Source organism: Scyliorhinus torazame, chromosome 2 (genome assembly GCF_047496885.1).
Source record: "Scyliorhinus torazame isolate Kashiwa2021f chromosome 2, sScyTor2.1, whole genome shotgun sequence".
Lineage (NCBI taxonomy): Eukaryota > Metazoa > Chordata > Chondrichthyes > Carcharhiniformes > Scyliorhinidae > Scyliorhinus > Scyliorhinus torazame.
The window spans coordinates 118,324,890-118,347,348 of record NC_092708.1 but is presented as its reverse complement, the minus strand read 5'-3'; the positions used below and the strand labels follow the sequence as shown (position 1 = coordinate 118,347,348).

The 22,459-nt window shown below is 44.2% G+C and overlaps 1 protein-coding gene across 2 annotated transcripts in view; it reads right to left on the bottom strand.

Annotated features, from left to right (window-relative positions):
* LOC140391400 (cytoplasmic dynein 1 intermediate chain 2-like) overlaps window positions 1-22,459 on the bottom strand; it is a 135,340-nt gene that overhangs the window by 45,273 nt on the left and 67,608 nt on the right. For both annotated transcript variants that reach the window (XM_072475943.1, XM_072475948.1), the window contains one exon: window positions 5,773-5,856. In XM_072475943.1, coding sequence (XP_072332044.1) covers window positions 5,773-5,856 — 84 coding nt within the window. The remainder of the gene's footprint in view (window positions 1-5,772; window positions 5,857-22,459) is intronic.

Below are 22,459 nucleotides of genomic sequence, written 5' to 3'. Positions count from 1 at the left end.
AATAATCGTGGGTCTACTTGGTTCCAAATTTCCAATGCTAGGCAACTCATCTTGAAGTCAGTTTTGACCTCAAGGAGATTCTGGGTATACTGAAAGTAAATGTAAACAATTAAACAATATAGTAATAGAGTTCTGCAATTTTGTACAACTTAAAGAATATACTGAATGGTCACTGAAAAGTATATGGTCATGATTTTAAATTAAGCTCGCCCACCAAATATTTATCCTCTGTTTCTCATATTTCGCATATACATGCTGCCCTCGGGGACATCATCCAAAAGCACAGCATTCATTTTCACACGTATGCTGACAACTCTCAACCCTACCTTATCACTACCTCTCTGGACAGGTGCCATATAATCGGGTTGCTTAACAATTAAATATTGGGAAGACTGAAGACATTGTTTTAAGCCGCCACTCCAATCTCCATTCCCTAGTTACTGACTCCATCACTCTCCCTAGTTACTGACTCCATCCTTCTCCCTGGCAATTGTATGAGATTAAGCCAGTTTGTTCACAGCCTTGGGGTCATATTTGATCCAGATGAGCTCATAATCTCATATTCGTATTATTACTAAGACAGCCTATTTTCACCGTCACAACATTGCTCGACTTCACCCTGTCTCAGTTCATTAGCTGCTGAATGCCTCATTCATGCAATTGTTACCTTTAGAACAATACAATCCTGACTGGTCTCACATTCTATTCACGATTGTTTTGAGGTCATCCAAAACTCTCTTGCCATGTCTGAGCTCGCATCAAGTCCCACTCCCCTACCGCTGACTCATCGTGGGCTTGCTGACCCATGTTGCTCCAATTCAAGCAACACCCTGACTTTAAGATCATCACCGTTGTTTTTAAATTCCCCATGGGCTTGCCTCTTCTTACCTCTGTAACCTCCTCCAAGCCCACAACCTTGAGAGATATCTGCACCCTCCAATTCTGTCCTTTTATGGATTCAGAATTAGTATTGCTTCACCATTGGCGGCCTTCAGTTGCCAAGGCCCCAAGCTCTTAGAACATAGAACATAGAACAATACAGCGCAGTACAGGCCCTTCGGCCCACGATGTTGCACCGAAACAAAAGCCATCTAACCTACACTATGCCATTATCATCCATATGTTTATCCAATAAACTTTTAAATGCCCTCAATGTTGGCGAGTTCACTACTGTAGCAGGTAGGGCATTCCACGGCCTCACTACTCTTTGCGTAAAGAACCTACCTCTGACCTCTGTCCTATATCTATTACCCCTCAGTTTAAAGTTATGCCCCCTCGTGCCAGCCATTTCCATCCGCGGGAGAAGGCTCTCACTGTCCACCCTATCCAACCCCCTGATCATTTTGTATGCCTCTATTAAGTCTCCTCTTAACCTTCTTCTCTCCAACGAAAACAACCTCAAGTCCATCAGCCTTTCCTCATAAGATTTTCCCTCCATACCAGGCAACATCCTGGTAAATCTCCTCTGCACCCGCTCCAAAGCCTCCACGTCCTTCCTATAATGCGGTGACCAGAACTGTACGCAATACTCCAAATGCGGCCGTACCAGAGTTCTGTACAGCTGCAACATGACCTCCCGACTCCGGAACTCAATCCCTCTACCAATAAAGGCCAATACTCCATAGGCCTTCTTCACAACCCTATCAACCTGGGTGGCAACTTTCAGGGATCTATGTACATGGACACCTAGATCCCTCTGCTCATCCACACTTTCAAGAACTTTACCATTAGCCAAATATTCCGCATTCCTGTTATTCCTTCCAAAGTGAATCACCTCACACTTCTCTACATTAAACTCCATTTGCCACCTCTCAGCCCAGCTCTGCAGCTTATCTATATCCCTCTGTAACCTGCTACATCCTTCCACACTATCGACAACACCACCGACTTTAGTATCGTCTGCAAATTTACTCACCCACCCTTCTGCGCCTTCCTCTAGGTCATTGATAAAAATGACAAACAGCAACAGCCCCAGAACAGATCCTTGTGGTACTCCACTTGTGACTGTACTCCATTCTGAACATTTCCCATCAACCACCACCCTCTGTCTTCTTTCAGCTAGCCAATTTCTGATCCACATCTCTAAATCACCCTCAATCCCCAGCCTCCGTATTTTCTGCAATAGCCTACCGTGGGGAACCTTATCAAACGCTTTGCTGAAATCCATATACACCACATCAACTGCTCTACCCTCATCTACTTGTTCAGTCACCTTCTCAAAGAACTCAATAAGGTTTGTGAGGCATGACCTACCCTTCACAAAGCCATGCTGACTATCCCTGACCATATTATTCCTATCCAGATGATTATAAATCTTGTCTCTTATAATCCCCTCCAAGACTTTACCCACTACAGACGTGAGGCTCACCGGTCTATAGTTGCCGGGGTTGTCTCTGCTCCCCTTTTTGAACAAAGGGACCACATTTGCTGTCCTCCAGTCCTCTGGCACTATTCCTGTAGCCAATGATGACATAAAAATCAAAGCCAAAGGTCCAGCAATCTCTTCCCTGGCCTCCCAGAGAATCCTAGGATAAATCCCATCAGGTCCCGGGGACTTATATATTTTCAGCCTGTCCAGAATTGCCAACACCTCTTCCCTACGTACCTCAATGCCATCTATTCTATTAGCCTGGGGCTCAGCATTCTCCTCCACAACATTATCTTTTTCCTGAGTGAATACTGACGAAAAATATTCATTTAGTATCTCGCCCATCTCTTCAGACTCCACACACAATTTCCCATCCCTGTACTTGACTGGTCCTACTCTCTCCCTAGTCATTCGCTTATTCCTGACATACCTATAGAAAGCTTTTGGGTTTTCCTTGATCCTTCCTGCCAAATACTTCTCATGTCCCCTCCTTGCTCGTCTTAGCTCTCTCTTTAGATCCTTCCTCGCTACCTTGTAACTATCCATCGCCCCAACTGAAACTTCACACCTCATCTTCACATAGGCCTCCTTCTTCCTCTTAACAAGAGATTCCACTTCCTTGGTAAACCACGGTTCCCTCGCTCGACGCCTTCCTCCCTGCCTGACCGGTACATACTTATCAAGAACACGCAGTAGCTGACCCTTGAACAAGCCCCACTTATCCAGTGTGCCCAACACTTGCAGCCTACTTCTCCACCTTATCCCCCCCCAAGTCACGTCTAATGGCACCATAATTGCCCTTCCCCCAGCTATAACTCTTGCCCTGCGGTGTATACTTATCCCTTTCCATCATTAACGTAAACGTCACCGAATTGTGGTCACTGTCCCCAAAGTGCTCTCCTACCTCCAAATCCAACACCTGGCCTGGTTCATTACCCAAAACCAAATCCAACGTGGCCTCGCCTCTTGTTGGCCTGTCAACATATTGTTTCAGGAAACCCTCCTGCACACACTGTACAAAAAACGACCCATCTATTGTACTCGAACTATATCTTTTCCAGTCAATATTTGGAAAGTTAAAGTCTCCCATAATAACTACCCTGTTACTTTCGCTCTTATCCAGAATCATCTTCGCCATCCTTTCCTCTACATCCCTAGAACTATTAGGAGGCCTATAAAAAACTCCCAACAGGGTGACCTCTCCTTTCCTGTTTCTAACTTCAGCCCATACTACCTCGGAAGAAGAGTCCCCATCCAGCATCCTCTCCGCCACCGTAATACTGCTCTTGACTAGCAACGCCACACCTCCCCCTCTTTTGCCTCCTTCTCTGAGCTTACTAAATTTGTTCCTTATGCCTCTCTGCCTTGCTTTCCTCCTTTAAGATCCTCCTTGAAAACATCCTCTTTAATCAAGCTTTTGGTTATCTGGCCCAATATTGCCTCATGTGGCTCAGTGCCATACTTTGTTATTTTTATAATGCTCTTGTGAAGTGATGTGGAATGTTTCATTGTTAAGGCCACAATATCAATAGAAATAATTGTTGTTGAAACAAAACATTACAAGTTGAGCAAACCTTACCCGAAATGCTTGGGGCCCTGAGTGTGTATCAGATTTTGGAATTTTTTGGATTATAATGTGATAATATGCATGTGCGGCGCGTTGGGGCCTGCGCATGTGCGACGCGTTGGGGCTGCGCATGTGCGGCGCGTTGGGGCCTGCGCATGTGCGGCACGTTGGGGCCTGCGCATGTGCGGCACGTTGGGGCCTGCGCATGTGCGGCACGTTGGGGCCTGCGCATGTGCGGCACGTTGGGGCCTGCGCATGTGCGGCACGTTGGGGCCTGCGCATGTGCGGCACGTTGGGGCCTGCGCATGTGCGGCACGTTGGGGCCTGCGCATGTGCGGCACGTTGGGGCCTGCGCATGTGCGGCACGTTGGGGCCTGCGCATGTGCGGCACGTTGGGGCCTGCGCATGTGCGGCACGTTGGGGCCTGCGCATGTGCGGCACGTTGGGGCCTGCGCATGTGCGGCACGTTGGGGCCTGCGCATGTGCGGCACGTTGGGGCCTGCGCATGTGCGGCACGTTGGGGCCTGCGCATGTGCGGCACGTTGGGGCCTGCGCATGTGCGGCACGTTGGGGCCTGCGCATGTGCGGCACGTTGGGGCCTGCGCATGTGCGGCACGTTGGGGCCTGCGCATGTGCGGCACGTTGGGGCCTGCGCATGTGCGGCACGTTGGGGCCTGCGCATGTGCGGCACGTTGGGGCCTGCGCATGTGCGGCACGTTGGGGCCTGCGCATGTGCGGCACGTTGGGGCCTGCGCATGTGCGGCACGTTGGGGCCTGCGCATGTGCGGCACGTTGGGGCCTGCGCATGTGCGGCACGTTGGGGCCTGCGCGTGTGCGGCACGTTGGGGCCTGCGCATGTGCGGCACATTGGGACCTGCGCGTGTGCGGAACGTTGGGGCCTGCGCGTGTGCGGCACGTTGGGGCCTGCGCCTGTGCGGCACGTTGGGGCCTGCGCGTGTGCGGCACGTTGGGGCCTGCGCGTGTGCGGCACGTTGGGGCCTGCGCGTGTGCGGCACGTTGGGGCCTGCGCGTGTGCGGCACGTTGGGGCCTGCGCGTGTGCGGCACGTTGGGGCCTGCGCGTGTGCGGCACGTTGGGGCCTGCGCGTGTGCGGCACGTTGGGGCCTGCGCGTGTGCGGCACGTTGGGGCCTGCGCGTGTGCGGCACGTTGGGGCCTGCGCGTGTGCGGCACGTTGGGGCCTGCGCGTGTGCGGCACGTTGGGGCCTGCGCGTGTGCGGCACGTTGGGGCCTGCGCTTGTGCGGCACGTTGGGGCCTGCGCATGTGCGGCACGTTGGGGCCTGCGCATGTGCGGAACGTTGGGGCCTGCGCATGTGCGGAACGTTGGGGCCTGCGCATGTGCGGCACGTTGGGGCCTGCGCATGTGCGGCACGTTGGGGCCTGCGCATGTGCGGCACGTTGGGGCCTGCGCATGTGCGGCACGTTGGGGCCTGCGCATGTGCGGCACGTTGGGGCCTGCGCATGTGCGGCACGTTGGGGCCTGCGCATGTGCGGCACGTTGGGGCCTGCGCATGTGCGGCACGTTGGGGCCTGCGCATGTGCGGCACGTTGGAGCCTGCGCATGTGCGGCACGTTGGAGCCTGCGCTTCGCCCGGGAACCTTCCCCGAGCCTTGTGAGATTTCCCACTCATGGTGTCACGTTGAAATAAAGTGCTTATTTCGGAATTTTGGATAAGGGATGCTCAACCTGATAAATGGTTATCCCAGTGTAAAACATTTACTGTTGACAAAGGTAAATATAAGATAATAATACATAAAGTGTGACATTGAAATTGGATTATTTAAACCTTTTCAGAATAGATTTTCACCCCAAAATACCTTCATTAACTTCTTCTTTCTGTATTTGCTCTGGTTCTGGTTCAATTGCTTGCTTGGGTACAATATCTTCCTCCTCCTCTTCAGCTGCAAAATAACAGTTTATAAAACTTAAGTTGTATCCTTACAGATATCCTGAAACACCTTACATTTAATTATAATATTTGCATGTTATAAAAGTCTTCATTATCAATAAATTATTAAGTCTTTCTATTAAGCTGTTAACATGTTGACTTTAACTATCTGAAGAGATGTTACTCATTACTAAAGATGAAGAAAACTTATTTTACAGCAGTTGTCTGAATTGCTGCTTGCAATCTTCAGGACATCAATGTCAAGAACTAACTAATGGCTTCTATCTTGAAAATGGCACGACAATCATTTCCTGACATTACTATTGTCAGAGGTACTGACATGTACCTGCTTTTTACTTTGCTCAGTGCTTACAAGCTGTAACACCATAGGATTATTACAAATATATTTGAATTTTAGAAAAGTAAATATTCACAATATACTTAAAAATTCCACTTAAAGTATTCTCAGCAAAAAAAAAACGCATTTTCCAACCCTTACTATTTAAAACAGAATAATACAGAAAACATTCAAACTTTTGTATGTCATATCTTGAAATTCTGAGCACTGACGACATGAATTACTGAAGCTGCACCATCAACTAAAACCAATACCAAAGTAGTGGGCAAACAATATCAATCAATCATTCTATTTGGCAATTGCGCACAGAAAGAAGATAATTAACATAAAGCTAGTTAACTTAAAGATACAAGGCACATTTCAATGTAGACCTAAAATAAAGCCCCCAATAATCCTTGTATTTCCAGTCAGTTCAATACTGGAAGAGCAGCAGTTATTATCACATCATGCTTTCTTCAGCAATATTTCAACATACAAACAGGTGAAAGGAGCTCTTTAGAAATGCTATGGTCATCGTCTTAAAAGTTAAAAAGCAGGAACGTTTTTAATAGTGCTGTGGTTCCAGTTGTTTTATGTTCAGAAATATACTTGAATGTAACGGTTTATTGAGTAAAAGATTGAAATAGAAAAAATATTTTATATTTCAGTTACAAATCAATTAGCAAAAATCCTGAACAAATTAACCATGCAATAATCTGATTTCCCACTGAGCCTCACTGGAAATAAATAGTCCAGCCTAATGCTGTTCCTCAAAAGGAATTGTGAGAAACTCTAATGATAAATATACAAAATATTCTATATTGTGAACAGTATAGTTCTCCTTATTTAAGGAAAGATATAAATGCATTGGAAGCAATTTAGAAAGGATTACTAGCCTAGGGAGACAGTGGTGCAGTGGTATTATCGCTGGACCAGTAATCCAGAGACCCAGAGTCATGCTCTGGGAACCCGGGTTTGAATCCCACCATGGTGAAATCTGAATTCAATAAAAATCTGGTTAAAAGTCTACACAGTGACATTGTCGATTGTCGTAAAAACCCATCTGGTTCACTACTGCCCTTTAGGGAAGGAAATCTGTCGTCCTTCCCTGGTCTGGCCTACATGTGACTCCAGATCCACAGCAATGTGATTGACTGTTAAGTGCAATAAATGCTGGCTCCGCCAGCGACACTGAACGAATATAAAAAAAATAATGCCAGGAGTGGACATGCTGTCTTATGAGGGAAGGTTGGACAAATTAGATTTGTATCCACTGGAGTTTCGAAGCGTAAGAGGTGACTTGATTGAAACCTTTAAGATTCTGAGGGATCTTGAAAGGATGGATGTGGAGAGGATATTTCCTCTTGTGGGATAATCTAGAACTAGGGGTCACTGTTTAAAAATATAAGGGGTTGCTCATTTAAGACAGAAATTCAAATAATTTTTTCTGAGGGTCGTGAGTCTTTGAACACTCTTCCATGAAAAGCATTGGAAGAAGAGCCTTTAAATATTTTCAGGCAGAGCTAGATAACTTCTTGATTAACAAAGGGTGAAAAGTTATCGATGGTAGGCAGAAACGTGGGTTGAGGTTAGAATCAGATCAGTCATGATCTTATTGAATGATGGAGCAGCCTCGAAGGGCCAAGTGCTCCTGCTCCTAATTTGTATGCTCACACGTACATATGTAAGAGAGGTCTATTGCCAGCTAATGTAAAACATCAACAGCTGCATCAACACAAGTAGGAAGGAATTTAAGCAAGGAGTCAGGAGGGCTAGAAGGGGTCACGAAAAGTCATTGGCAAATAGGGTTAAGGAAAATCCCACAACTTTCTACATGTACATAAAAAGCAAGAGGGTAGCCAGGGAAAGGTTTGGCCCACTGAAGGATAGGCAAGGGAATCTATGTGTGGAGTCAGAGGAAATGGGCGAGGTACTAAATGAATACTTTGCATCAGTATTCACCAAAGAGAAGGAATTGGTGGATGTTGAGTCTGGAGAAGGGTGTGTAGATAGCCTGGGTCACATTGAGATCCAAAAAGTCGAGGTGTCGGGCGTCTTGAAAAACATTACGGTAGATAAGTCCCCGGAACCTGATGGGATGTACCCCAGAATACTAAAGGAGGCTAGAGAGGAAATTGCTGAGGCCTTGACAGAAATCTTTGGATCCTCACTGTCTTCAGGTGATGTCCCGGAGGACTGGAGAATAGCCAATGTTGTTCCTTTGTTTAAGAAGGGTAGCAAGGATTTTCCAGGGAATTACAGGCCGGTGAGTCTTACTTCAGTGGTAGGGAAATTACTGGAGAGACAGGATCTACTCCCATTTGGAAGCAAATAGACGTATTAGTGAGAGGCAGCATGGTTTTGTGAAGGGGAGGTTGTGTCTCACTAACTTGATAGAGTTTTTCGAAGAGGTCACAAAGATGATTGATGCAGGTAGGGCGGTGGATGTTGTCCATATGGACTTCACTAAGGCCTTTGACAAGGTCCTTCATGGTAGACTGGTACAAAAGGTGAAGTCACACGGGATCAGGGGTGAGCTGGCAAGACGGATACAGAACTGGCTAGGTCATAGAAGGCAGAGAGTAGCAATGGAAGGATGCTGTTCTAATTGGAGGGCTGTGACTAGTGGTGTTCCACAGGGATCAGTGCTGGGACCTTTGCTGTTCATAGTATATATAAATGATTTGGAGGAAAATGTAACTGGTCTGGTTAGTAAGTTTTCAGATGACACAAAGGTTGGTGGAATTGCAGATAGCGATGAGGACTGTCAGAGGATACAGCAGGATTTAGATCGTTTGGAGACTTGGGCGGAGAGATGGCAGATGGAGTTTAATCCGGCCAAATGTGAGGTAATGCATTTTGGAAGGTCTAATGCAGGTAGGGAATATACAGTGAATGGTAGAACCCGCAAGAGTATTGAAAGTCAGAGAGATCTAGGTGTACAGGTCCACAGGTCACTGAAAGGTGCAACACAGGTGGAGAAGGTAGGTAAGAAGGCATACGGCATGCTTGCCTTCATTGGCTGGGGCATTTAGTATAAGAATTGGCAAGTCATGTTGTAGCTGTATAGAACCTTAGTTAGGCCATACTTGGAGTATAGTGTTCAATTCTTGTCGCCACACTACCAGAAGGATGTGGATGCTTTAGAGAGGGTGCAGAAGAGATTTACCAGGATGTTGCCTGCTATGGAGGGCATTAGCTATGAGGAGCAGTTGAATAAACTCAGCTTGTTCTCACTGGAGCGACAGAGGTTGAGGGGTGACCTGATAGAGGTCTACAAAATATGAGGGGCATAGACAGAGTGGATAGTCAGAGGCGTTTTCGCAGTGTAGAGGGGTCAATCATTAGGGGGCATAGGTTTAAGGTGCGAGGGACAAGATTTAGAGGAGATGTACGAGGCAAGTTTTTACACAGAGCGTAGTGGGTCCCTGAAACTCGCTGGAGGTGGTGGTGGAAGCAGGGATGATAGTGACATTTAAGGGGCACCTTGACAAATACATGAATAGGATGGGACTACGGATACGGACCCAGGAAGTGTAGAAGATTTTAGTTTAGACGGGCAGCATGGTCGGCGCAGTCTTGGAGGGCCAAAGGGCCTATTGTGTGCTGTACTTTTCTTTGTTCTTTGTTCTTTATCTGCAACAGATTACTTCTATTTTTCAGGAATATCACAGAATCATAGAATTTACAGTGCAAAAGGAGGCCAAGGAGTCTGCACCGGCCCTTGGAAAGAGTACACTAGTTAAACCCACACCTCCACCATATCCCTTTAACTCAGTAACCCCATCTAACCTTTTTGGATACTCGGGGCAATTCAGAATGGCCAATCCACCTAACCCGCACATCTTTAGACCGTGGGAGGAAACCGGAGCATCCAGAGGAAACCCATATTTTTATAACCCATAATGTAAATTAGAAATAATATTTCTCAACCTTGATTCCTGTTCTAACAAAATTATTATCTCAGCAGAAAAACATCACCTCTAACACCATCGCATTCCTTTGTATTGCACGAGCATATTAAACTAGATAACATATTCAAGTTGTTTTCCAATTATCATAGAATTTACAGTGCAGGAGACCATTCGGCCCATCGAGTCTGCACCGGCCCTTGGAAAGAGCACCCTACTTAAGCCCACACGGCCACCCTATCCCTGTAACCCAGTAACCCCACCTAACCTAAGGGCAATTTACCATGTTCAATCCACCTAACCCGCACATCTTTAGACCGTGGGAGGAAACCAGAGCACCCAGAGGAAACCCACACAGACACGGGGAGAATGTGCAGACTCCGCACAGACAGTGACCCAAGCCAGGAATCGAACCTGGGACCCTGGAGCTGTGAAACAACTGTGCTAACCACTGTGCTATAGAGCCTCTCACTTTCTGCAATGAGATTTGAACCCACAACCTCCTGACTCAGAGAGAAGACAATTGCCACTGAGTCAAGCCAACACTCAGTTAGTTGTGAAACATTGTCATATGATTAGACCACATGATCCAGTTCTGATACCGGTCTAAAAACAGGTCATACCAGAATGTTGCCTGGTATGGAGGGAAGATCTTATGAGGAAAGGCTGAGGGACTTGAGGCTGTTTTCGTTAGAGAGAAGGTTGAGAGGTGACTTAATTGAGGCATACAAGATGATCAGAGGATTAGATAGGGTGGACAGTGAGAGCCTTTTTCCTCGGATGGTGATGTCTAGCATGAGAGGACATAGCTTTAAATTGAGGGGAGATAGGTATAAGACAGATGTCAGAGGTAGGTTCTTTACTCAGAGAGTAGGAAGGGTGTGGAATGCCCTGCCTGCAACAGTAGTGGACTCGCCAACACTAAGGGCATTCAAATGGTCATTGGATAGACATATGGACGATAAGGGAATAGTGTAGATGGGCTTTAGGGTGGTTTCACAGGTCGACGCAACATCAAGGGCCGAAGGGCCTGTACTGCGCTGTAATGTTCTATGTTCTATGTCACCCGAGGCCCAAATTGGACCCGAGAGTTGGGAGGCAGCAGTGCTAACCACAGTGCCACCCTAAAAGTCATATCCAGTTTATGTGAAAATCAAAATGTTGGGCCACAAATTAATAAAAACGTAAAGTTAAAGTAATCTTTATTGTCACAGATATGCAATCAAAACAAAGAAGCCGCTGGTGAGAATATCCTGCATAACTAAAGACTATACTTCCATTACAGATCCAATATCATAACATCCAAAAGCGTAAATTTTGAAATCAAAGTGGTTAGGAATAATGAAATTCTAATGAAATGACACCTAGGATTTAAAATCTAGAGCTGCATCAACACAAGTATATTTTGAGCACCACTGACGAATAGAAGACAATACATTTACAATTATGTCGAACCTTTCAAGTTCTCAAGATTACAAAAGTTTTCTTTGACAGTGCCTTGCAAACTTTTACATCTCAATTAACAGGAAGATCACGCCTTATTATCTAACAGAAAAACATCACCTCTAACAACATTGCATTCCTTTGTATTGCACGAGCATATTAAACTAGATAACATATTCAAGTTGTTTTCCAATTATCATAGAATTTACAGTGCAGGAGACCATTCGGCCCATCGAGTCTGCACCGGCCCTTGGAAAGAGCACCCTACTTAAGCCCACACGGCCACCCTATCCCTGTAACCCAGTAACCCCACCTAACCTAAGGGCAATTTACCATGTTCAATCCACCTAACCCGCACATCTTTAGACCGTGGGAGGAAACCGGAGTACCCAGAGGAAACCCACACAGACACGGGGAGAATGTGCAGACTCCGCACAGACAGTGACCCAAGCCAGGAATCGAACCTGGGACCCTGGAGCTGTGAAACAACTGTGCTAACCACTGTGCTATAGAGCCTCTCACTTTCTGCAATGAGATTTGAACCCACAACCTCCTGACTCAGAGAGAAGACAATTGCCACTGAGTCAAGCCAACACTCAGTTAGTTGTGAAACATTGTCATATGATTAGGCCACATGATCCAGTTCTGATACCGGTCTAAAAACAGGTCATATAATTCTGGATAATAGAGAACACAACGGGAAGACTACAAGAGAGAATGGCGTAGGGTGATAATACAAATACCAATTTTGTTAGAACAGGAATCAAGGTTGAGAAATATTATTTCTACTTTACATTATGGGTTATAAAAATAAACAGTGGAAAGATAAATGCAAAACCTTTACCAACAACCCATAATTGAACATTATTTACCTTCTTAAATTTGCATCACTCACTTCTGCATTGAAACTAACAGGATACTGAGGCGTGGATAGAGTGAACATAGATTATCATAGAATTTACAGTGCAGAAGGAGACCAATCGGCCCATCGAGTCTACACCGGCTCTTGGAAAGAGCACCCTACCCAAGGTCAACACCTCCACCCTGTCCCCATAACCCAGTAACCCCACCCAACACTAAGGGCAATTTTGGACACTAAGGGCAATTTATCATGGCCAATCCACCTAACCTGCACATCTTTGGACTGTGGGAGGAAACCGGAGCACCCGGAGGAAACCCACGCACACACGGGGAGGATGTGGAGACTCCGCACAGACAGTGACCCAAGCCGGAATCGTACCTGGGACCCTGGACCTGTGAAGCAATTGTGCTATCCACAATGCTACCGTGCATGGAGAGGATGTTTCCACTAATAGGAAAAACGAGAACCCGAGGGCACGGCCTCCGGTGAAGGGACGATCCTTTAAAACTCGATGAGGAGGGTGGTGAATCTGAGAAACTCTTTGCCGCAGAAGGCTGTGGAGCCCAAATAACTGAGCATCTTTAAGACATAGGTAGATAGGTTCTTGATTAATAAGGGGATCAGGTGTTATGGGGAGAAGGCAGGAAAATGGGGATGAGAAACATATCAGCCATGATTGAATAGCAGATTAGACTCAATGGGCCGAATGGCCCAATTCTGCTCCTATGTCTTATGGCCTCGAAAAAAACTGCACAAACTGAACTCAAATAAAACATATAATCATCCAAAAGAGGGTGGCAATTGTTCTACTGGTGCTGCTTCCTAGGGCCATAAGGACATAAGAACATAAGAACTAGAAGCAGGAGTAGGCCATCTGGCCCCTCGAGCCTGCTCCACCATTCAATGAGATCATGGCTGATCTTTTGTGGACTCAGCTCCACTTTCCGGCCCGAACACCATAACCCTTAATCCCTTTATTCTTCAAAAAACTATCTATCTTTATCTTAAAAACATTTAATGAAGGAGCCTCTACTGCTTCACTGGGCAAGGAATTCCATAGATTCACAACCCTTTGGATGAAGAAGTTCCTCCTAAACTCAGTCCTAAATCTACTTCCCCTTATTTTGAGGCTATGCCCCCTAGTTCTGCTTTCACCCGCCAGTGGAAACAACCTGCCCGCATCTATCCTATCTATTCCCTTCATAATCTTATATGTTTCTATAAGATCCCCCCTCATCCTTCTAAATTCCAACGAGTACAGTCCCAGTCTACTCAACCTCTCCTCGTAATCCAACCCCTTCAGCTCTGGGATTAACCTAGTGAAGCTCCTCTGCACACCCTCCAGTGCCAGTATGTCCTTTCTCAAGTAAGGAGACCAAAACTGAACACAATACTCCAGGTGTGGCCTCACTAACACCTTATACAATTGCAGCATAACCTCCCTAGTCTTAAACTCCATCCCTCTAGCAATGAAGGACAAAATTCCATTTGCCTTCTTAATCACCTGTTGCACCTGTAAACCAACTTTTTGCGACTCATGCACTAGCACACCCAGGTCTCTCTGCACAGCAGCATGTTTTAATATTTTATCATTTAAATAATAATCCCTATTGCTGTTATTCCTACCAAAATGGATAACCTCACATTTGTCAACATTTGTATTCCATCGGCCAGACCCTCGCCCATTCACCTAGCCTATCCAAATCCCTCTGCAGACTTCCAGTATCCTCTGCACTTTTTGCTTTACCACTTATCTTAGTGTCGTCTGCAAACTTGGACACATTGCCCTTGGTCCCCAACTACAAATCATCTATGTAAATTGTGAACAGTTGTGGGCCCAACACTGATCCCTGAGGGACACCACTAGCTACTGATTGCCAACCAGAGAAACACCCATTAATCCCCACTCTTTGCTTTCTATTAATTAACCAATCCTCTATCCATGCTACTACTTTCCCCTTAATGCCATGCATCTTTATCTTATGCAGCAGCCTTTTGTGTGGCACCTTGTCAAAGGCTTTCTGGAAATCCAGATATACCACATCCATTGGCTCCCTGTTATCTACCGCACTGGTAATGTCCTCAAAAAATTCCACTAAATTAGTTAGGCATGACCTGCCCTTTATGAACCCATGCTGCGTCTGCCCAATGGGACAATTTCCATCCAGATGCCGCGCTATTTCTTCCTTGATGACAGATTCCATGATCTTCCCTACTACCAAAGTTAAGCTCACTGGCCTATAATTACCCGCTTTCTGCCTACCTCCTTTTTTAAACAGTGGTGTCACGTTTGCTAATTTCCAATCCGCCGGGACAACCCCAGAGTCGAGTGAATTTTGGTAAATTATCACTAGTGCATTTGCAATTTCCCTAGCCATCTCTTTTAGCACTCTGGGATGCATTCCATCAGGGCCAGGAGACTTGTTTACCTTCAGCCCCATTAGCTTGCCCATCACTACCTCCTTGGTGATAACAATCCTCTCAAGGTCCTCACCTGTCATAGCCTCATTTCCATCAGTCACTGGCATGTTATTTGTGTCTTCCACTGTGAAGACCGACCCAAAAGACCTGTTCAGTTCCTCAGCCATTTCCTCATCTTCCATTATTAAATCTCCCTTGTCATCCTCTAAAGGACCAATATTTACCTTAGCCACTCTTTTTTGTTTTATATATTTGTAGAAACTTTTACTATCTGTTTTTATATTCTGGGCAAGTTTACTCTCATACTCTTCTTTATAGCTTTTTTAGTAGCTTTCTGTTGCCCCCTAAAGATTTTCCAGTCCGCTAGTCTCCCACTAATCTTTGCTACTTTGTATGCTTTTTCCTTCAATTTGATACTCTCCCTTATTTCCTTAGATATCCACGGTCGGTTTTCCCTCTTTCTACCGCCCTTCCTTTTTGTTGGTATAAACCTATGCTGAGCACTGTGAAAAATCGCTTGGAAGGTTCTCCACTGTTCCTCAACTATTTCACCATGAAGTCTTTGCTCCCAGTCTACCTTAGCTAGTTCTTCTCTCATCCCATTGTAATCTCCTTTGTTTAAGCACAAAACACTAGTGCTTGATTTTATCTTCTCACCCTCCATCTGTATTTTAAATTCCACCATATTGTGATCGCTCCTTCCGAGAGGATCCCTAACTATGAGATCCTGAATCAATCCTGTCTCATTACACAGGACCAGGTCTAGGACCGCTTGTTCCCTCGTAGGTTCCATTACATACTGTTCCAGGAAACTATCGCGGATACATTCTATAAACTCCTCCTCAAGGCAGCCTTGACCGACCTGGTTAAACCAATCGACATGTAGATTAAAATCCCCCATGATAACTGCTGTACCATTTCTACATGCATCGGTTATTTCTTTGTTTATTGCCTGCCCCACCATAATGTTACTATTTGGTGGCCTATAGACTACTCCTATCAGTGACTTTTTCGCCTTACTATTCCTGATTTCCACCCAAATGAATTCAACCTTATCCTCCATAGCACCGATGTCATCCCTTACTGTTGCCCGGATGTCATCCTTAAATAACAGAGCTACACCACCTCCCTTACCATCCACTCTGTCCTTCCGAATAGTTTGATACCCTCGGATATTTAACTCCCAGTCGTGACCATCATTTAACCATGTTTCAGTAATGGCCACTAAATCATAGTCATTCACTTACCTTATTCCAAATACTACGAGCATTCAGGTAAAGTACACTTATGTTGGATTTTTTACCTCTGTTCTGAATCTTAACATTTCGATCAGTAACCTCTCCTAAGTTATATTTCCTCTTAACCTTTCTCCCTAATTGTCCTTGTCGTTGAACCCATATCTTCATGTAACAACCTGCCGCGTCGCTTACCATTAATGTTTTCGCTTCCCATTTTATTCATTTTAGTATTCCTGGTCCCATTCACTGAGCTCCCCTCAGTCACTGTACCTTGTACAGTCACCCTTTTTGATTTTTGACAATGGCTTCTCTGCCTTACACTTTCCCCCTTACTGCCTTTTGTTTCTGTCCCTGTTTTACTACCTTCCAACGTCCTGCATCGGTTCCCATCCCCCTGCCACATTAGTTTAAACTCTCTCCAACAGCTCTAGCATGGCAGAAGGTGGGTTAGTGGAGGGGTTAGCCTCAGATTATGTTCGTCCTCCTCTCCTCTCCCCCCACCTTCATCTTCTGAAGGGTTTGGTCTGCAGTCAACGTGTTGGTTCAGTCTTTGAGGCTCTGTCACTACTTTACTATTGCTCCAGTCTCTTTGGGTGCTGAAGTACCACCTGGATCTTCCTGCCAGCGTTTTCTAGACATTAGCTTGCTGGCAGGAATCCCCGGTCTAATAAACTGAGCACTGTTAAGAATTGGGGAGAATTAAGATTAAAAAATGAAATTGGCGTAAAAAATAAAAAGGGGAATTGATATGGGCAGTTGTCTGAAGGGGTTTTGATATACGAATTAGCATACCAATGAAAAAAGCAAGTGTTTACGTATGTGACATGGGGAAAATAATAGGATGTAGAAGAGGTAACTTCAAAGTGGAGAGATAGGGGAATTGGCACTTATATGCTAAAAGCCGGGCCCAGAGTGGGTGAGATCAAGGGAAAGAATGATATATTCATAGCGCAGTAACTGGAGAAGGGCATACGGGAGAGGCAGCTACCGTCATAGCCGCACCCAGCTGCAGAAAACAGTCTCCCCTGAAAACAAATTATTGCTAAAGGGCGGCTGGTTAAAAGCCGATACTCGAACTGAGAAGATTATTCTTCGCTGAAACTGAAGATGGCTTCCCCAAACTAGGACAAATAACCTCTATTGGTAATTATCTGCTGGATTTATCTCATAAATTTCATAACATTGGATGTTGTTTGGGAACAAGGAGCACCTCAGAGTTCAGGTATTTGGGAACAAAAGGGTAACTTCCTATAATACTGAGTGTTCGTAGCCATCAGTTGAACTATTGTAGTGTATTATAATCCTTCTTGTCATATATTTTTCTTTTAAGTCAATAAATATTCTTTATTAATTGATCACAAAACGACTGGACCATTCCTCCCTGGTTTGCAAATCTTTTCTCACAGTGTACCAAATTGAAAATATACACCACTAAGAACCGGTGTTCCAAAGGTAACTTCTGGGTAACATCAGCAGAGTGTTTAACAGCATCCAGTCCAAGCCTCTTTAGTGATTAGGAAAATCCAGCCCCTTAGGGCTAGTCTAGCTTGCAACTAATGGTTGGACTCAAAGTTTACAACATTGGCCTGGTAAGTTGGAGAGAGGAAAGTCTAAATTCTTTCTGGAATTGTTTAAAAATATGCCCTTGCAGGTGCGTGACAGGTAAAGCTTTATTGCCCAGCCCTAGCTGCACTGAAAAGATGGCGGGTGGTTCTTTTCCTCAAACTGCTGCAGTTCTTGTGTTGATGGTGCTCTCACAATTGCATTTGATAGGGAATTTCAGGAATTTGATCCAGTCAAAATGAAGCAATTATATGTTCAACTGTGATGGTGTGCAATTTGAAGTGAAAGTGCTCCCATAATTTTGTTGCGTTTGTTCTTCTTGGTGGCAGAGATTATGCAATTGATCAGAACCAGTAAAGTATGTGGAGTTATTGAAAAGCACTTAATAGTGGACTGGCCAAAAAAGCAGCTAATGCCCATGGGGCAGAATATATCTTGGCCACCAACAATACTAGTTTCAGATGTTTTTAGCTTTCCCGACCTCATTGCATTTTTGTGCTTAAATTTGAAAATCTGCATATTCTAGACATATGTATTAAAGATCCAGTTCATTCTGTTTTGCTCTTTCATTCTAATCCTGAGGCTAGTTTGTAAAAGGTCACAGCTTATGTCAGGTCATCTGGCAGTAACAGGACAGCAGGAAACTTCCCTTTCCTTCAAGAAACCCAAGTACAAGTTTAGTTGTTTTAACTGTTCTACCACATGAGATAGGCTGGTCAGAGGATGGGAACCAGCTGCCGAGATCAGGTCTCAGCAGCCAGGCCAGATGACTAGACAACAAAGAACAGATGGTACTGCTGGGATTGTGTTCTCCACTACAAGGTGGCACTGGGATGGCACAAAGTTTTCTGCCTGAATGCTTCCAATCACATCTCTGACAGCAAGACTGTGTAATTACTGGCCCACCAGGGGAGTTAAAGGCAAGCATTCAGGCTGAAAACTGAATAAAATACATCTTGTAGGCCATAACAGCTGCCAAGCCACACTAATCGCTACATTTTCATATCTTTCACAACAAACACATTTAGGCAGACAATAAAATATAATTAAGCCTGCAAGTAATAGAGCTTAGAAAAATAACAGTGAAATGCACACTATGATGTTAACTTGTGCTTTATCGAAATGATAATCATATGTGCAAATTTAACGGTAGATGGAAATTGAATCTGCCTACCATTCTGACAAGTTTACAGAAATGGGTTAATAACATGAACAATTTCAATATCCTGCAGATATGCTCATACTTTCAACCAAATGGGGGAAGTTAAAATCTTTCCTTTCAAGGGCTTCAATCAGCTGCAAAGGAAAACAGTAATCACTGTCTTTTGAGCAAGCTCTGCTGCATTTGTCAGCCCTTTCTCTCAGAATGCAGCCAGAGCAATCAACCTGCCATCCATTCAGAATGGAAAAACAATCTGAAAACACAGGGTATAATGCACCTGCCAGAGAAAATGGCCATTTCAGGAGAAGCTAGTGATCTGCATGACCCCACTGTGGAGGCGGTGGTGCAGAGGGGAAGAAATGCTTAAAAAGAATTCACAGTGATTCCGATCTCTCACACACTGACACTTCCTTACAAAGCATGCCAATTATAGCTTTTGTGCTCCTTTAAAAAAATGAAAGCTTTTTTTCAAAAATAATCACACTGAGACACAGAAGATGCACATCCTTTCACAGAAATCACTTATACACTGGACAATCTATTAATCTGAAAGCAGTCTGACATGGTAGGGGTCCAACGTTGTTCAAGCACAAAACCTAAAACGCAACACCCAAGATTGAAATAATCTCTGCAGGTGTGCTTGCCCCCCATGTCACTTTGTTGACAGTTTTACATACAATCATCAAATCCAAAACCTTTACACTAAATCATTTTGAAATGAACATTTTCTCAAGACCAAAGCTCGAGACTGTAATAACTGCATTTTAAATAAGAAGCGAGTCATGGAAAACCAAATAATGGAATAAGCTGCATTTGCTTATTGAAAAATACTACAAAGTACACAGAAACTGATTGATTAGATTAAGTCTTACTCCTACAATTTCATGACAATATATTTGTAACCTTTGTAAAATTGACATTCCAAAAGATCTGCATACATCAGTGAAAAATGTATTTTTGTTTCCAATAATATGGGAACACATTCGAGATTACAGAAAGCAAAACTGATCTTATCAGGAAATGAATGTCAGATTAAAGCTACAGAATTTGAAGAGGAGACTTAAAAAGGATAACACAGCAGTAAAATAGAAGAATGCCCAACTTTCCCAGAGGAAACTGTTGCTCAACTACCAACCCAAGCTGCCAATAAACTACAATATAAATAAAGTACTTACGCATATTTTGTGGATTGGATGACTATCAGGATCTTTATAATTAATAATTTTTGATTGATGATTTATATCTTAATTGTCATTCAATTTGGATGGATATTCTTAAATTTTAATGAAAACTTTATTCGGCATACAATCCTTTGAGGAAGTTTCTCGCTTTTACAATGCATTTAGTTTATGACAAATAGTTAGCTCGTGCTCTGTAATCAGTTGTTTAATCATATTTCTGGACATTTTATGCTTTGGCGATCAAATCCTAAGAAATTGTGAAAGTGAATTTACACACTGCTTTTGGTCCTAAAATCTGTAATCAAATCCTCAGTTCACACTGAGGAATACTGATCTTCCCCTTGCTGTTTGTAACGGTCAGATTTGAAAGAGGTTTGGTACACTCAACTCAGTTCACAGTAGCCCAAAAAATTAACTTGTCATAATAAAACAGAGTTCAATCTTAAATGAGCAACAACTTTAAGACATGATGCTGGCTGCTATGGGAAACAGAAATACTAAAAGTGCAGCACAGTGTATTCCTCAGGCACATCCTGGAGGCTGCCACTGACCTGAAACTGAACTAGCCATATAAATACTGTCTCTACCAGGGCAGGTTAAAGACTAGGAATCCTGCGGAGAGTAATTCACCTCTCGACACCCCGAAGCTTGTCCACCATTGACAAGACATAAGTCAGGAGTGTGATGAAATATTCTCCACTTGCCTGGTTGAGTGCAGCTCCAAAGACATTCAAGAAGCTTGATACCATCCAGGACATTGCAGCCCCCCACCCCCCCCCCCCCCCCTCCCACAAACATTCACTCCTTCCACCACTGATGAACTGTAGCAGCAGTGTGTACCAAGTTTAAGATGCACTTCCAGAACTCACCAAGATTCCTTAGGCAGCACCTTCCAAACCCATGACCACTACCATCTAGAAGGAGAAGAGCAGCTGATACCTGGGAACACCACCACCTGGACGTTTCCCTCCAAGTCACTCAGCATAATGACTTGGAAATATATCACCGTTCCTTCACTGTCACTGGGTGAAAACCCTGGAATTCCCTCCCTAACAGCACTGTAGGTGTACCTACACCTCAGGGACTGCAGCGGTTCATGAAGGTAGATCACCACCAGCTTCTGAAGGACAACGAGGGATGGGCATTAAATGCTGGTTTAGCAAGCGACGCCCATGGCCTGTAAATGATTTAAAATTATGCTCAATTTTAACTCAGAGCAGGAATCAGGCGGGGGGAGACCAAGGAAAGCACCAAATATGACTGATCTCAGCTGTTACAGGCCCAGTCACTTTTAACTCCCCAGCCTCATCTACAGTCCTGTCATCCCAAGTCAGCTTCATAACTGAAAATCAGGTAAATAGCAAGGAGTGGGTGTTTTGAGAGGTTATAATGTTTTTGGAAGGGGGAGGAAAGAACTAGGGATGGGAGGCCTAAACCTTTCTTGTGGGTCTCCTCCTGGTCTCGCAGAAAAGGAAAGTAGCAAAACCCTTTACAAAGATGATGGTTGGACCTCTTCTGTCCTTGGTTCCTCTTCCCTCTACGTTTACCTGACAATAAAGCAAAATGGGAAAAGAGACGATCTATATTTAAAAATATATAAATTAGATATTGTAACCCCAAAGAAAGCAGCAAATGATCTTCAGGATACCAATGGCCATTGGCATTGGTGGTGGTGGGGTATGGGTTCAAATAATTCTTGCAACTTTTATATTTAAAAAAATCTGACCACTCCTTTCCAAAGAACACAATTTAAATCACTTGTTAGAACACAGAAACATAAGCTGTTCGTCCGCAGCTAGTTAGTTCTGGAATTTACCCAGTGAAAACCAATTTGCTGGTCGTGCACTTCTACACGTTCATCAGGTTTTGCTGTGAATGTTAGCAAAGTCGTTGACAACCTGTGATACATAACCTGTGCTTGATCTTCATGCCATTGAGTGTATCTTTTCTGACAAGACTACATTCACTACACTGCACCCCTGTATGCTTCACCCGATGCTGGTGTTTATGTCGTTACATTGTGTACCTTGTGTTGCCCAATTATGTATTTTATGTTATTTTATTTTCATGTACTTAATGATCTGTTGAGCTGCTCGCAGAAAAATACTTTTCACTGTACCTCAGTACATGTGACAATAAACAAATCCAATCCAATCATTTAATTTGTTTTGAGTTGCTCGATTAATGGAAGCAATATTTCTATTTGATTTCTTATTGTGAAAATCCCATTTGAAAATAGACCTAATGAAGTAGTTGTTTGGTCTATGCCACCCACCCAAAAAAACAGCCTAGACGACCAATGGTACTGTTTTTACCACAGGTACCAATTTGATCCTAGTGCGTTTTAGAGCAGAATTAAATTAAACTGCTCCACTTTGTACTCAAAGTAGAGCTTGAACATGGACACTTAAACAGCATTTCATCCAATTTTTAGAGATATTAAGATCTAATTTCTTTAACACGATTAGCATTATTCATTTTTAAAATGGCTTTCCACT